We start from the raw sequence: 17043 nt of genomic DNA, 5'->3' as shown, positions 1-17043 counted from the left end.
TGCAGGCGCTTACTAATTGGAACATTATATTATTATTCAGTGAAAAGAGACTGAATTAATGTTACCTCTGTGCATCACCCTGCGGGAGTGCATGTGTTCCACTGCACTGCATAACTGCACAAAATACTTCCACACTGTCCTTTCCGGGATTAACCGTTTCTGCTTCTTAAAATACTGGGGGAGGAAATAAAGAAATGATCAGTGAAAAAGCAACATATTTCACTCGTTCCTGGAATTGTGTTAGTCAGCTGCAGGTTGCTCATGTCTTCCAGATCTGCAGCTGCAAGACTTTTCTTCTGATTAGCTTTTAGCTCCTCCTCTCTGTATGGAAACTTCGATGCAGTTCACTAATTAGTGACTATTATGAAAAATATGCTTAAATAGGTTTGACATTTTTGAATGGACACAATTATGATTAGCATTAATCTCCTTAATTACCTTGCAAAACATATTTAATGCCTCAAAACAACAAATGTCTCAAATATTTTGCCTTAAGAAACAAAAGACCATTAAAAAGCCCCTTGTAAACATTCATTATTGCATCGTCTATTAACAAGGACAAGGAAATCTGCTTCCCTTTTCCAAAGATGGCCAGAGCCTCAATGAACTATCGTGTTTCTCCTGTGATCAGGAAGAATAATATATTCTATTTCATGCATAATAGGAATACTAAATTAACTCTCCAGAGAGACAGAAGGACACCCCTGATCAGGAGGCAGAGGAGGGTGTTTGGGCAGCACCAGCACAGGCTCCATGGCCCTCTGGATGCCTGCAGCCCCCAGAACAATGGGAGGTGTAATGCATGGAGTGGTGCTGCACCTCTGGAGCTCTGCAACCTGCCACTCACTGCAGCTACAGCCTCAGGGAAGGGCAAACAGCACAGACCTTCCCCTGCTCCTTCCCCTTCAGCAGCACAACCAGCCCTGTCCATCCCCTGCCAAGGCATCCCAGCTCTGCAGGGCTTGGGCTGCTGTCCCTGCCCTCTCATGGCCCCATCCTGTGCTGGACACTGAGCCTGCCCTCCAACCACAGCATTAACAAAACACTTGTAACACCCTTCTGGAGGCTCCAGACTGATCCTCGTGCTGTGGCACACGAGGTGTCCCTGGATAATGACTCTGGAGTGCTGTGCACCCTCCTGGCTCAGCACAGCTGCACTGCTCCTGCACTGTACCCGAGAGAATTCCCATCTGCTGTGAGAATAAAGGAGGGAACTGTTTGCTGCCCCTTTCTGCATCTCGTGCTTTTCCCTCCCAGCACTGACAGCTGATGTCCGTTGTCACATTCTCTGTTTTATGTGAAATGCTGTTACTGGTTCGTGTTTGACTCGAGTAATCGCAAATTCTCCTTCGCAGATCAGCTGTGAAGGGGCACAACCCTGCAATTCCCCAGGCAGCAAACCTGACAGACTGCAACAGTTTCAGCCCCAAACAGGGAGTGCACGGGAATCACAGAGGGTGAGGGAGGAAGTGTTGGATACACAATAAAATTATTTAATTCTCAATAAAGTACTTAAGAGTGGATATGCAAGACCACAAGTGATAATTTTCTAAATGTCATGTCCAATAAGGTTTGCCTGACATTTACAAGGAAGGCCCAACTCTCGGGTGGGTTTTCCTGCAGCTCTACATCCCTCATAAATAATGCAGAGCAGGGCGTGACAGAGGCAGCCCTGGCGTTATCACCTCACCCCCCGGTGCTGTCACTGCTGTGCCACTGCAACCCCCCCAGGGAGGCTGAGGGGACAGCCAGGCCCCACTGCTGCAGTGGGGACACACTGGGGAGGATGCCTTGGCTCCCTCCTGCATTTAGGGTTTGGTTAAATAAAACAAATGAAACAGCAGAATTCCAGATTTGCACCAATAGAGAAACTTCATTTTTATGACCTTGAACGAACCAAATTCCTGGTTTTCATGCCTGAAGTACAGAGGGAGCCCAGAGCAGCCAGGGAGCACTGACAGGCAGCACAGCCCAGTGCTGGGCAAGGCACCCAACCAAGAGTACCAATGACCCTTTGGAAATACAATGCCTATTATAATGAATGGCACACAAAGCCATTTTTAGAAAGTTAAATAGCCAAAGGACAAATAGACAAATGAGCATATTTATCAGTAGGGGATGTTTGAAACTAAAAACTGCAGATGACAAAAAAGTGCACATTTTTATATTATGAAATGTTACAATTCTGTAGGTAAAATGTTTTATAAGCTGAGATTCAAAAGTCAAGCCAAACTCTTGCACAGCCCACGAGGGTCACACAGAGCTCCAGTTCTGCCCTCACAAGCCTCTTCCCATCTTTAACCACAACAACACAAAGCCTGAGATGAGCTCCAGTTTCCCAGGATCTGGTGGGAAAGGGGTAAAACGCAGAAGAAGCCACTAGAAAATGGTGAAAGATGAAAACAGAGAGAGCTCTGTGGGGGCAGAAGGTGCAGCTGAGCCCCCCCCAGCCCATCCCAGCTGGACCCCAACACTGCAGGTGGGACAGACCCACCACCCCTGCCCTGCTGAGGGCTGGGACTGAGGCTGGAGTGGAGCCCTGGGGCTGTCCCCTTGGGTGGGACATATCTCACCATCCCTGCCCTGCTGAGGGCTGTGACTGAGGCTGGAGTGGAGCCCTGGGGCTGTCCCCTTGGGTGGGACATATCCCACCATCCCTGCCCTGCTGAGGGCTGGGACTGAGGCTGGAGTGGAACTCTGGGGCTGTCCCCTCGGGTGGGACATATCTCACCATCCCTGCCCTGCTGAGGGCTGGGACTGAGGCTGGAGTGGAGCCCTGGGGCTGTCCCCCTGGGTGGGACATATCCCACCATCCCTGCCCTGCTGAGGGCTGGGACTGAGGCTGGAGTGGAGCCCTGGGGCTGTCCCCCTGGGTGGGACATATGTCACCATCCCTGCCCTGCTGGGGACTGGGCACTGAGGCTGGAGTGGAACTCTGGGGCTGTCCTCTCAGATGGGACACATCCCACCACCCCTGCCCTGCTGGGGACTGGGCACTGAGGCTGGAGTGGAGCCCTGGGACTGTCCTCTCAGATGGGACACACCCACCACCCTGCCCTGCTGAGGGCTGGGACTGAGGCTGGAGTGGAGCTCCAGGGCTGTCCCAGCAGTGGCTCTGCCAGCTCCTGCTCCCAGCTCACTCTCCAGGGGCCCTCCCGGGACACGGAGCAGATTTTCCTGGTGCTGTAATTTAGCCATTGTCTGTGGTCTGCACAGATAACTTGTCTGACAGCCCCTGGCCTAGTGCCTCGTGGCTCTGCTGGCAAAGAAAACAAATCTGTTAATAAGATATTTTAACTGTGACAACAAGGAGGAGGAGAACTTTCCAAACATTCATTTATGATAATTACAGAATAATGATGGCAAAACCCAGGTAAAACATGGAGAGAAGGTTGAGAGTGCTAACAAACATGATATAACACATCTGTTCTCACAAGGGATGTATGTCTAAAGATTAACATGTCAAAGAAAATATAAAAGCAGGTGGTAACAGCTTAACTAAAGCTGGTTTGCAGCAATACAAGTATTCCTAAGAGCAACATAAAAGAAGAACAAGTACTTGAAACATTTTCTCAAACCCAAATCCCCACTGCAAAGAAAGTCAATACACTTCTTGAATGTCTTCAGAGTGGCAGACAGACGATGTGAGCAGTGAACCCAACAGTAATTAAATGTCCCCATCAATCACAGGCTGAGAAAATCAACTCTGCAAGGAACTCCCATGTCCCACCAAACCACAGCCCCTCGCTGCCCCCTGAAGCCACTGCCAGAAGCTCCTGGCATGGCCCGGGGTGTCTGAAATGCCCCCAGACACTGGGCCAGCTCTCGACACAGCCCATGGGTGTGCAAAGCTGCAGGAGGAGCAGGGAGGTGTTCCTGGCCCAGCTGTGCCCCCCCAGCCCGTGCAGCCTCCCCCTGTGGCACCCCCAGCACGGGCACAGCCTCACCTTGATCATCTGGGAGAGGTCCCCGGCGTCAGCCAGCTCCAGCACGATGTTCAGCTCGTTGTCTTCAATGAAAGAGTCCAAATACTTGATGATGTTGGGGTGGTTCAGTTGCTGCGGGTGGAGGGAATGCAAGAGGGAAGCTCAGAGTGCTGTACAAGGACAGCACAGCCCCTGCACCCAGAGCTGCCCCAGTGCAGCCAGGCTGGGCTGAGCTACCCCAGACAGTGCCTGTGAGGACACCATTCCACACCAGCACAAGCACGTGGTTTGAGTAAAAAGTGATTCAGCTCAAAGGGAGTGAAACAACCACTTCTATCACAAACTTGCAAAACATTCAGGAGCTCTGTCCTGAAAGGAGTGTCCTTAAGCAGTGACTGGGGTTTTCTCCCCTGTTAAATATAAACAAAACCCCAGCTGTTGATTCCAGCACTGCTTGAGGTCTTTTTGCCCCTTAAAACATGAACAAAATTAAACTAAAGTTTTGGCAGAGGAAAATAATGCACAAATTCCATATGTCAGTTTATTTTTCTGATTATTTATGCTCTTACAAGCGTATATATTTATAAGTTTTATTTGCCAACCTGAAAACAATTTTTTTTTGCAAAACTAACAAAAAATGGAAAAAGTCACTATAAAAATGCATACCTTCAAGAGGTCAATTTCTTTAATGCAGTCTTGCCTAGCCTTGGCATCCATCATTTCAAAAATCTTCAAAGACAAAAACATAGAAGATAGAAATGAAACAAAACAAAAAACTACTTTAGACTTTAACAAGCAGTTGGTCTTTCCTTCCCCAATTTGTATATCCTCTACTGTAATGAGCATTCACACAACCCCCAGATCAAAGAAAGATCAATGTTTTCTTTATTTTGAAACCACTACAGGGCTAACATTGGGGTAACACTATTTTTAGAACCTGCAGGCAATACTCTAAGCAACATGGAAAATAGAGATACCAGGCTGTGAATTTGCTGTTGTGATTTCCATTGCTTTAGTTACCATTAATTTCGTATAGTAAATAAAAGGCAAAATATTTACTTTTCCCTTTTAAAGAGAGAGACAACTACCACTGATTTCTCTGTAATAATTAGCAATACCATTGAGCATTAATATTCATTCTGTAATAATCAGAGAGTCAGCCCCTAGAAATGAGAGTTTAGAGGATCTGTTGAAGGATTAAAGGGAAATTTCCTCAAACAAAACACTGTTCTGAACACTGCCCAACACTTTCAGCCAAGTTACAAATCTACACTGCTGGCAGCTCAGGTTTTCAGGAATGCTTCTGACATTCCCGAGGGAAGCTCAGGCACTGTCCCCTTGGTGTTCCCCTGGTGGGGCTGTGTCCAAGGGCAGGAACCCCCAGGGCCAGCACAGCCACAGGGCCTCATCCTTTCACACACTGCCAATTTCAACCTCACTTCATCAAGCATTTTAATATTCAATTTAAACTTTATTTACTTTATAAAAAGGTGAAATGTAAAATACACACGAAAGTGCACTGAGATGCTCACCTGAACCTTCTTCAAGGCCACAGGTTTCCTGTCCAGCAGACAAGTTGCTCTGTAAACTTCGCTGAACTGGCCTCGGCCGATCTTCTTCTCCACCTGGAAGTCAGCCAGGGTGCAGCGATAGGGGAACGCCGACAGGTGCCTCTGGGGGGCAGAGAGTGGGGTCAGTGCCTGGCACAGGGGGGCACCTCCTGCTCCCACCCACCGGGGCTCGGGGTCCCACCTGCCCCTCCTCACCGGGGCTCGGGGTCCCACCTGCCCCTCCTCACCGGGGCTCGGGGTCCCACCTGCCCCTCCTCACCGGGGCTCGGGGTCCCACCTGCCCCTCCTCACCGGGGCTCGGGGTCCCACCTGCCCCTCCTCACCGGGGCTCGGGGTCCCACCTGCCCCTCCTCACCGGGGCTCGGGGTCCCACCTGCCCCTCCTCACCGGGGCTCGGGGTCCCACCTGCCCCTCCTCACCGGGGCTCGGGGTCCCACCTGCCCCTCCTCACCGGGGCTCGGGGTCCCACCTGCCCCTCCTCACCGGGGCTCGGGGTCCCACCTGCCCCCCCAGCCACCAGCACAGCAGCTCCTGGTGGATGGATCAGCCCCAGGATGAGCCAGAGGACTCTTCAAACGGGAATTGCAGCCTTGCCTGGCGTGTAAGGAACTAATTAGTCCCAAACTGCTCTCCCTCATTGCACAGCCCCTCACCAGCCCCCCTGTCCGTGCCACGCGGGAGGTGCCCACGCCGGTGCCAAGCAGTGCCAGGGAACAGGAGCCAGGCAGGGGCACAGCCCCCCCGGTGGGAACGGCCCCTCAGAGCCACCCTGGGCTCCTCCGCAATTAGCACCACTGCCAAACAGTGCTTAACGAGAAATGAGGAAATTAATTACTCCAAGTACCACACGTGCCAAGCAGAACGTTCCCAAGCCTCAACATCTTGAGGAGTTTCAGAGTTTGCATCAAAATCACAGAAAGAGAAGCCCCCAACACCAGTGGGTGGGGAGAGGCTGCCAGGGCTGTGCCCTCGCCCACAGCCCCACCTGGGCAGCAGTGCCAGCACGAGGGCCTGGGAGAGCAGGCTGGGACTGCTGCCTGCTCAGGGGGGTGGCTGTGCCCACCACTGCCCTTGCCTGGCCCAGGGGAAGGGGCTGGAACTGAGATTTCAAATGCAGGCAGAACTTTCAGCCCACATTTCTGTCAGCACCACCTACCAGCCACTGTGTGGATCTCTTACAGTGTGTATTTATTTTGATGAGTAAATAAGTTTGAGTTTCTTTTCTTTGCAACAGAAATAAAACTGATCACTACTTAACAAGAATTAAAAGTATCCATCAGGCATTTCAAAATGCCTCCACATTTCCAGGTGGGTTGTGCTACTCTGAACTACAATCACAGTAATCTGGCAAAGGTTTAGTGAAGGAAGTTGTAAAATTCAGCATTTTAAAGAAAACTCACCAATAAAATCCCCTAAGTAGTAATTTCTGCCCCACAAACTGCATCAATTAACCAAGACAAGCTATTTTGAAAGTGTCACCTTTAGAGCATCGTTATCACAACAAACACAGGAGGAACCTCCACAATGGAAGTTTGTTACTCAAAAACCCCACTTATATTTGATAAATGCTGGAAATGCAGAGATCAGGTAGAAATCCCAAAGCAGAGGAAGCCCACCAGGTGGTCTGGGTGTCCCCTGCCCTCCATGTCCTGCAGCCCAGGGCTGGCTGTGGGCAGAGCTTGCCCTGCCCTGTGCCAGCCCTGGGGACCTGCTGGGGATGGAGCCTGTGAGGAGGGGCAGCTGCTGCCAAACCCAACAGCTCAGACAGTTGTGAGCTGCAGCAAAGGCAGAAATGCAACCCCACAACCTCCAGCCAAGGCCTGTTCGTTCAGCAGGCACAGAACCCAAAGGGCTCCAGCCACTGGGCACCATGAAAATGGGGCTGTTGGCACATTTCTGTTCCCAGGGCAGATGCAGGGAGGGGAAGAACTTGTTTTTAGACAAAGGCTGTTCTCTTCACCCACACAATGAAGTCTCATTCTTTTCCTACTCTGTTAAAAAAAAAGGGCCAAATATTAAAGTCAATTAATTCCTCATTCAGATAAAGAGGCCATTCATTTTTAAGGAGAAATGCAGAGATGATTCCAAGAACAAGCTCTTCTGGGCACCTCCTCTGGCAGAGATGTGCTCTGAGACAGAGTCACTGGTGCCAGAGCACAGACTCCAAAGCTGGCAAAGGCTGGGACAGCAGCCCCTGCCACGGCACTCCAGGGAGGAGTTTGCCAGGGCTCTCAGCCTCACAGTTGGGGTGGGACAAGATTTTCTGCCAAACAGAATCAGTAAGGTCTTGTAACACCAAAAACCCCCCAGTGAAATACAAACTCCAGTTGCCCTGCACAGCCTGAGTGGGCACGTGTGGGGGCGAGGAACAAACAGTGCCAGGAGGCTCCACAGCCCAGAGCACACACCAACCCTGCCAAACACGGGGCAGGCAGGACCAGGGCAGTCCCTGGCCATGCACCTTCTCCTTGGGCACTGGATTCTGCTTCCCACCTCCCCACTGTCGGGGGTTTCTGTGGCAGTGCCACCTGGCAGCCCCTCTGCCCACAGGAACACCACGTGCCAACCTCACCCCTGGGACAGTCCCCTCCACATCCTGCCCCAGGCACAGGCAGGACAGACACACACCCTGAACACATTTTTCTGTTTTATTTTTCTTAATGAGCAGTTGTACAGCCCAGAATTTGTATTTTGGGATAAGAAGGAATAAGAAGAACCTGTTCTGTAGAAAGACTTCTAATCTCCAGAGCAATTAGTGTTTGGCCAATAAATTTATCTCCTCATAATTACCTGAGATCTGGGGAAAACCTGAAGAGCCCCAAGAGAAGTGTGGGAGCAGCTCTGCCTGCAGCCTCTAACCCCTCACTGGGGCAAAGAAGTGCCCTGTGAATAAAGCCCCAAACATCAGCAAGCACTGCTGTGTGGCCCTGCTGCAGAGCCAGGGCTGCTCCCCCTGAGGGGCAGCAAATCCAAGCCTGAATGAGCTGGAAAAGGGGAATATTCCCTGCTAATTGCACAACACACCCCCCCGGAGTGCTCACGTGAATTAATAACAAAGCCAGTTGTTTTAGTGCTGATTGGCACTGGAAAGCAGCACCAGCCAGCAGCCTGCACAAACCACCAGGTCAGTTCAGACTGTTTGTACCAGCCCCAAAATTGCTAAAGATGGGTTAACCAACAGCTGAACAGTCAGGCCCTGCAAGCTGCAGATGCCAAGAAAAGCATCTTTCCTGTAGAGCCACAAAATGAAATATTCTTTAGAAGAGTAAAAATGTACTCGCCCAATTAAATTTCTGAAATCTCATTAAAAAATTTAGCCTGACTAAGTCATCCACTTCTGACCTGAATTTTAATTATCTTTACGCTGGATAGAAGGTTTTTTCTGATATTTGCAATGCATCATTAATTTTAAAGGATGGTTTCCCTGCTTCTAAAGTGCATCCTTCATCTGACTGACATTTCCTGTAACTAATTTCACCTTTAAGAGGCATCTGCAGCAGCACTGGGGGAGCTGCAGCCCCTCCAGTGCCACACACACCACAGGCAAGGATTCCCTCCCACCACCAGTGTTCCAAACCCCTCCAGTTCGGCCCACACCTGCCTCCAGTGCTGCCTCCCTGCCAGGAATTCTGCACACTGTGAGGCTGAAATTCCAGGGTGAATTCATGAGAACACATTAGAACAGATTGATTAAAGAAAGAACTTCTGAGCTCGCAGGAGATGAGGGAACTTTTAAAATATGGATCATCCTTCAAACAGGAAGCCAAGTAATTATTGAAGAATACATCAGGTTTTTCAATTTGGGCTTCAAAACCAGACTACACAGCCATCAGAAAATATCCTTCACCTCACCTGTCACCTGGAATTCAAAGTTTGCTGAGGAACTTGGTTTGAAATTCAAAGTTTTACCATCCCTACCAGCAGAAATTTGTACCAGAGCATGACAAGGAAAGAAATACCAGCTGGAAATAATGGAAATAATCTCTTAGTAGGTCTGCTGCTAAGCTGTGAGTATATAAAAGGGTTGTTTAAAAGTGAGTTATTGTGTGTATTTAGCAGGAAAACTAAGTGAAAAATTACAACTCCATATTTTTAGATCACTGATTTGCTCCTAAATAACTTTTATTACTTACTGCTATAAACAGTAAGCAATCCAGAGCCTGATCTAATTGACACTCTCACTCTGGAACATTACTGGGAAATCTTCCTCCTCTTGCTGACAAACTTCCTCAGGACAACACTGGGCAGGTAAGGGTGGCAGAACCAAAACTGTGAATTTATTTGGCCCTTTTTATGGTTTTTTGGCTTATTTTTGTATTATAGAAAGCTTCTCAATACCCAGCATTACTCAGAAGTGTCTTCTTACTAACTAAGCTACAGCAGCCAAAGGCAGACAGAAGCTGCCACACTCCCAGCTCTGTCCTGAGGAGTCATAAAGCAGAAATAATAACTCTGTCAGAGGGAAAAAACGCTTTAGGAAGCAGCAGAGATGCAGGAAAATCCTGTAGGAGAGGAGCTCACTGTGGCTCTGGTCTCTGGGGACTGACACAGCCCTTTGGAATGAGGGGATGGCAGGGAGGGCCATTCCACACAAACCCCTCCTCATCCAGGACTCCACAGCCTGGTGTTTCCTGCTCAAGGTTTTCTCTCTGTCATTGATGATGTTCCTGGTTAGACAAGTCTGGTCCATTTTAGCCCCCCAGACCTCCCTGCCCTCCACAGGCCACTGCACAGCATGTCTGCAATACCTGAGTCTTCAGAAGAAAGAGATGATGGAACTTTGGATTCTTCCAAGTAAAACGGACCAGAGATTTGAAAATTAAATATATTCCTTAAAAAGGGAAGATCAGAAATCTGTAATCACCAATCAGATCATGCCCCAGTGTAAGGCAGCCTGCCCTCTGCACAGTATGGCTTTGTAATATGCATTTTCCCCACTTCTCTGGTGGTCTGTGTATTTCTCTTCATCAGCTTTTTTTATGTTATTTTGACAGCAACACTGAAGAAAGTCTTCCTGCAATTCTAATTCCAAATTAGATCATCCTCAGAACCCTTAATAGAGCCCTCCATTAACACAACTTGGGTATTACAGAGTGAGGGGAGGTTTCACTGAACAATGACCACACAGCAAAATGAGCCCACTCAGCATCAGCATCACAGCAGAACACAGATTATTAGCTACTAATTACACTTAACTATGTCATTACAAATTCTAACATGTGCTCCAAGATGCCATGAACGTATCTGCTGCACAGGAACACTTCCTAATCTTGTTCATGAAATAATTACAGGGGCACCATCCTGCCAAATGAGGCAGTAATTAACCCTAATTGCTCAAAATGCAACTGGCTAATTCTAGGAGATTAATCAAGGGGATTCAATTATTATTAAATGACTTAATATGACAAATTGCTACATTAGGAGAGGGGGCTTTGCTCCATGCCCTGGTACTTTCCCAGCAGTGCTGCCCAGGACACCCTCACAGGTGCACTCTGGGTGCAGGAACTCCCTGCCCGTGCCAGGCCCACCCTGGGCATTGCCAGAGCTCTCCCAGCACTCACCAGTGCTCAGGGAGCCAGGTCAGCCCTGGCAGGGACAGCCCCCAGCCCAGCCCCCTGCCCACGGTGACATCACACCACACTCTCCTTTCTCCCAGCTTGTCCAGGATGCTTTTTGTTTGCTCCTTCAAACCCCCCTGCTCTGATCACCACACAGACAGGCTGGAAAGGGAAACAGCCCCAGTTCACAGAGTCCAGGTTTGTGTGGAAGGCAGATTGAACTCTGCAGCAGAGAGATGAGCTGCTCCAGTGAGCCCTTGGAACAGGACAGACAAAGCACGTTGTGGGGTGGATTCCAGAGCCACAGAGAGCCTACAGTCTCATGTAGGATGAACTTTTTACTTGCTAATTGCCTCTTCAGCATTTATTACTAAACTATAAAAGGAAATAAAATACATTTATTCACTTACACAATCATCTGCTTTACTTTGGCCTTTTCTTCAGAGAATCAAGGACAAGAGAAAAGCCAATACAGTACATGTTTTCATAAGATGGTTTAAAAATACTTGCTCCAAGCAAAAAATCAAACTATTTCCTTTTTCTCTTATTAACATCATCAGAAAACTGAGTTCAGGGAGCTCTGGCTGGCTGGCAGAATCCCAGACTGGATATACCCTAAATCTGCCATAACTGCACTAAAAACAAAAGAGGGGGAATCAGAAAAAGGAGGCTCAGTGCTGAGAAATGTGGAGCTGTATAAGAGGAAGGGGAGAAAACGCAGAAGGAGAAAGCCTGGAGACACCCAGACCTACCTGAGGGTCATGCTGGAAGTCCTGCCCCGGCAGCTTGCACAGAGGGTTGTTCTGGTCCCCGAGGTGGTGTGGGTGGTTGTGCTGCCCCTCCATGGTGTCATACCAGGCTGTGCCTCACAGTTCTGCTGCAGGGAAACAAAGGGCAGAGAGGGCTCATCACTGCCCAGCCGTGCTGAAAGCAGGAACTCTGCCCAGGGGTGAGCCTGCAAGTGGTTGTGGAGGCAGCAGGAGCCAAGGGCTCCCCCTCCTGCCCTGGTCACCTCCCAGGTGGCTCTCAGGGACAGACCCAGGGCTGGGCACTGACCAGGACAAAGCCACCTCCCTCCAGGGACCACCAACAAAGGTGTCACTACCACAGATGTTACTGGTACTGTCTCACAATCAGCAGAAAATGGGTTGATTCGGTCAGTGGTTTGTTATCTACTAAAGAACAGAGGTTACTGTCACTTCCCCAGGGCTACCTGGCCTTGATGGTCCCCAGTGGTGTCACACACTTGGGGGACATCTCCAGAAAGGTCAGCACGTCTCCATTTGTAACACAAACACAACAGAAAGTCCCACCAGACTCGCAGCTTCCTTTGGTCAAAGACAATCTAAAATTGTAGCTTTCCCCACAGTCTTTCTCCCTCTCCCCCCAATGACAAGTTTTCATGCAGGTTGGTGACAAAAAGAAGGAGCTAGAAACCATATTGGATTCAATGAGGCTGAAGTATTATTGTAGGAACAAACAGAGAAACAAGGGAAAATTCCATGAATGAATTTGTTCCCTGCAGTTCCAGGCCAGCCCCAGCCAGGGATCAGAAATGAGAGTCCCCTCATCTTCCAAAGGGCTTCCAGGACAGGCAGGAGTGCAAAGAGCTGCCCATCAGGCAGCTGAGACATTCCAGTGCTGGGACCACACTGAGATGCCAGAGCAAGGGATTCCCTGGCACAGAGCTGGGCAGGGATTTCAGGAACACTGCAGGGGACAGGGCAGTTGGGCTGGACACCTCCCAGACCTCCTGTTTGTGCAGGGGCAGCAGGGACCAAAACCAACCCCACACCTCCATTGTTTGTGCTCAAACCTGACTCTGGGACAAACCCTGGGCACTGGATCAGCTCCTGAGGCCCTCGGAGGGGCTCCCAGGGCTCCCTGCTCTGTGCCAGCCCTGAGCAAAGCCAGTCCCCAAAGCACAGTCACAGCCCTGACAGGACACACACAGTGAATAACTCGCGTCCCTTCCTCACAAAGGGCCATCCCCAGGGGTTTGGGCTCCTCTAACAGTGTTACTCCCAGCTGGTTTCCCCAATCCCACCCCCCTGGGGTGCTCTGCCATTCCCAGCCACGCTGCTCCTGCCCTCAGCAGAGGCTGAAGCCTCTTGGTGACAAGGGAAGATTTAGAGGCCAACAGGAGCATTTGCAGAAACTTGTTTCAGGAGTTTTGGCAAGTATTCCCTGAGCAAAGAGCACAGCCCGACCTCATTAGTGTATTAGCAGTGCATGCCTGGCACTTGGGCAATGACTAACTCTTCATTTAAAATACAAAGGTACTTGAAATATTTGTGGGAGTGGGGCAGAAAATACGATGCAGAAAAATTTCTGCAGCAAGTACTGCTCAGTTCTTTTAACAGTTGTCAGTGAGATAAACCTCCAGTTCTGGCAGATCCTTCCCAACAGCAGCTACTGGAACACAGGCACAGTGTGGGGAGAAAGCAGAAAAAAGGCTCTTGTTTCTTCAGTAAATGAACTTCCACTCTAACAAACACTAGACAAGAACTGTGAGAGCTGCAGCACCTGCTGCACAAAAACAGGGGAACACAAGGGTTGCACTCAATAAAAACGAAATTCGTACCATGAAACTCCAGTAGGAAAAGGAGAACCACTGACAATGAGAAGAAGTTGGATTTTAAGATTCCCTCAATCTCATCTGAAGCATCTGTAGGTTTATTAGTGACCAGGTGAATACTTAAATAAAACTGTCTCTTAATATCAACACTGAAGTGTTCTATGAAATTCCTGCCTTGTGTTACAGCGCCAGAACTATCTTAATTATTTTATTATTCAAGATTTGGAGAAAGGCTGTTCACTTGAAGAGATAATGCACCACATGTTCTCTCTAAGTCCACAGGCACAGAGCAAACCCTGCAGGCCACTGGCACCTGGCTGCTCACCCCAGAGCTCCACAGGAACCCAGACACTGCTCACTCCCAGCCCGAGACAAAGGCACGTCCAGACAGTGCCAGCTGAGGTACCCACAGTGGGGCAGGGATCACACCATGTACCCACTGCATCCTGCCTTGGGAAAGGGCTGGAGTCCCAGGACGGGCAGGGATTTACTCCTGAGTGTGGGAACTTGAGTGTCCTGCCCACACCCAGGTCTGGGACAGGGCTCAGGGAACGGCAGCTCTGCAGCTGCCACAGGAAGCCCAGGGTACAGTTCTTTCCTGTGGGGACTGCTCAGCTCCTGGTCAGCCCATCTGGCACGAGGGCAAAGGGAACAGGGCAGCATTTGGGTTTGGGCACTGCTGGTTTGAAGCCCTACAGCTGGAAGAAGGAACAGAAGAGCAGCTTTGACAAGAGATCCAGCCCAGCTGACATGGCAGGGCTGAGCCCGCTGACACCTCGGGACAGCGTGTCCTGCCCCGCGCTGGCAGCTCGGCTATGCCAGGCTGCTGGCACAGAGGGCACGGTGCCACAGGGACCCCGGCCAGGGGCTCCACAGGGCTCTGCACAGAGCTGCCAACACCACCCAGGCACTGCACTCTGCCAACAAAGGTACAAGGTGTACTCTTAACTCTGGCACATCTTGGCTTCACATCACCCTCGCTCTGCGCTTTGCCTTCTCCACTGACAGGCTCTTTCATTCCTGGTTCTGAAGTTCCTATGGAGCTCTGCAGTGTCAAACATTTTTCAGACTCTCTTGACCATGACTGTAAACTAAAAAATTTTAAATTGCATGAAGCATCATATATTTTTCCAGAAAGTGAATGAAAGAACAGGATCATCACCATCATCATGGGAAATACGACCAAAGCCCATATGGGAGGAGCAGCAGCTTCTCTCAAACTACTGCCACCCTTCTGCTGTGCAGTTGTTACTGCAGTCAGTGGCAGCACTCCCAGGTAACCTGGAGTTTTTCCAAAGCCAAGGCAAACAAACCCCTCTCGTGCTGCCCTGCCACATCCCAAGCTGCAGCTCCTCTCTGGGTACCGAGTGCCCCTTACACCCCATCCCGTCCATCTGACGCCCCATCAGCAGAGAGCAAAACACAACCCCCACTGCGGGTACCTGACAGGTGGGATTCTCAGGGCACAACAGCCCAGGGCACTCAGGAGCACAGGCCAGGATCATTAGTTACGAGGCACTCATTAAGGAGCAGAACCTCATCAGCATCTTGGCATCCAGTCTCAGCTGCCCCAGTGCCCCGAGTGCGGCTCGTCGGCAGAACAGCTGTGCCCAGCCTGGCTGGGTATCACCGTGTGTCTCGGGATGCCTCCGACTGCACTGCAGGCCAAAGGATTTGCTCCCAGATGTATAATCAACATGACAGGCCCGTGCACCTCTCGAGCAGGCGCCAAGGCAGCAGTTTGTGCTCAGTGTTACAACCGCTCCCCGCACCAGCACTTTTCACCTCCTGCAAGACACGCCAGCTGCTCCGTGTGCCCAGTGCCCAGCTCTGCTGTGCCCACACACACAGCCACACTTGGATGTGCTTTCCCACGCAGTTCCTACATCCTTCTACATGGGGACTGAGAGGGGCAGCCAAGCTGCTCTGTTTGGGTACCTTGTGTAAAACAAACCAAACCAAACCAGCACAGCAAGTCCTGTGTAGTTCCAGAAATCCGTGAGTTATTTAAACACAGTCAAGTTCATTAGTTAAACATCTGCACAAATTTCCATCTTACAGTGTATACACAGCATCACCAGGGACTAAAGCCCAGCAGTGCAGCCCAGGAGCTCCCAGGTGGGCTGTGCTGCCCGTGGAAGCCTGGGCTGCCTGCCCTCCCCAGGGCCAGCAGGTGCTGCCACTGCAGCTCCCAAAGGCTGGAGCAGAGCAAAGTGCTCTGCAAAATAAACAGCCACACCAGGAACTCTTCCTTCCTCTTCCCTGCTCATAAAATAAATCTGCCAGGACACTCTGTGAGATCACCTATATATTTAAATGATGATCTTGGCTCATGCTTACGTCTCACTGTGGTTCAGGGGACGTGCTGTGGGGAAAGCAGCCCAGTCCTAGGAGGGTATTATTTCCCAGTGACTTTTATTGTCCATTATCTTACACCGTTTCTGTCACGGCTCTGATGTCTGGTAGGAATAGTTCACAACAGAAATATCTTTGTCGTTAGTATTCTCAGTGCAATTTAGTCAGATCAACCTTTAAATCTCATCCATCACACTGAAGAGCTCTGGCAAAGCAGGCACAGTGATATATTCTTCCATGCAAAACCTAATTACAGGCTGGGTTACAAAGCCTACCCCGATCCTTCTGCAGTGCAAGGTGACAGGAGATCCTGAGCAGCCCCTGGTTTCTCACTCTCCCTTTTTGCTGGTGGAGTGCACCACCCCTTCATTACAGCAGACTGGTTCTGTCTGGCACATGACAAACTTCCTTGAACCCAACAATTAAACTTCTGACAGCGTTTCCAAAAGCAGGGACTATTTACTGTAAACGCCTGACAATTTTTTCCCTCTCTGCTCATCTCTCTCAACAGTCACCTCATGATGACTGGAAATTACCATAAGCAAATAGCAGTCTAACATCCAAAAACCCCTCATGCTAATGTGAAATACACACCTGCCAACACTGAGAGAAGAAGAATATGAATGTTAAAGGCAACCACATGAGGAATGGCACTGAAATGCTTCAGACAGGAGAGAACACAGAGAGAGCACAGTTAGAATTTTTATTTATATAAATACATATGAAGAATTTAAATAGAGTTAAAGAATACAAATCAGTAAAAAAGTGCTCAGCAGTTAATTAAGAGCACAAACTGTTAAACAGAGTGCAGATAAATCACCAGTAGTTTCAGAATTTTAGGCTTAGAATCAAGATGAGGCTGTATCTGTGTTCACACACACAAACATTACACAGTGTGAGTTCCACCTGCAAAGCCTGGAATGCACAAAGTGTCTGAAGTGGGAACTAACACTGAAACTGATGTACAAGGTCACCAGTCACACAACTTTGTCAGATTTAGTAACGCCTTCCGTGACCAACTTTATATTATCTAGTTACATCATTTTATATTATAG

The 17043-nt window shown here is 49.5% G+C and overlaps 1 protein-coding gene across 5 annotated transcripts in view; it reads right to left on the bottom strand.

The window, feature by feature from the left end:
* NEK6 (NIMA related kinase 6) overlaps positions 1-17043 on the bottom strand; it is a 45012-nt gene that overhangs the window by 14444 nt on the left and 13525 nt on the right. For 3 of the 5 annotated variants that reach the window (XM_071574413.1, XM_071574411.1, XM_071574414.1), the window contains exons 2-6: positions 11808-11932; positions 5459-5599; positions 4593-4655; positions 3948-4058; positions 66-174 (exon numbers count right to left, since the gene is read on the bottom strand). In XM_071574413.1, the coding sequence (XP_071430514.1) occupies positions 66-174; positions 3948-4058; positions 4593-4655; positions 5459-5599; positions 11808-11900 (517 nt within the window). In that variant the 5' untranslated portion in view covers positions 11901-11932. The remainder of the gene's footprint in view (positions 1-65; positions 175-3947; positions 4059-4592; positions 4656-5458; positions 5600-11807; positions 11933-17043) is intronic. The other 2 variants (XM_071574412.1, XM_071574415.1) reach the window with 1 other exon arrangement.

This window comes from Pithys albifrons, chromosome 20 (assembly GCF_047495875.1).
Source record: "Pithys albifrons albifrons isolate INPA30051 chromosome 20, PitAlb_v1, whole genome shotgun sequence".
NCBI lineage: Eukaryota > Metazoa > Chordata > Aves > Passeriformes > Thamnophilidae > Pithys > Pithys albifrons.
This window is presented reverse-complemented; position numbering and strand designations above follow the sequence as displayed.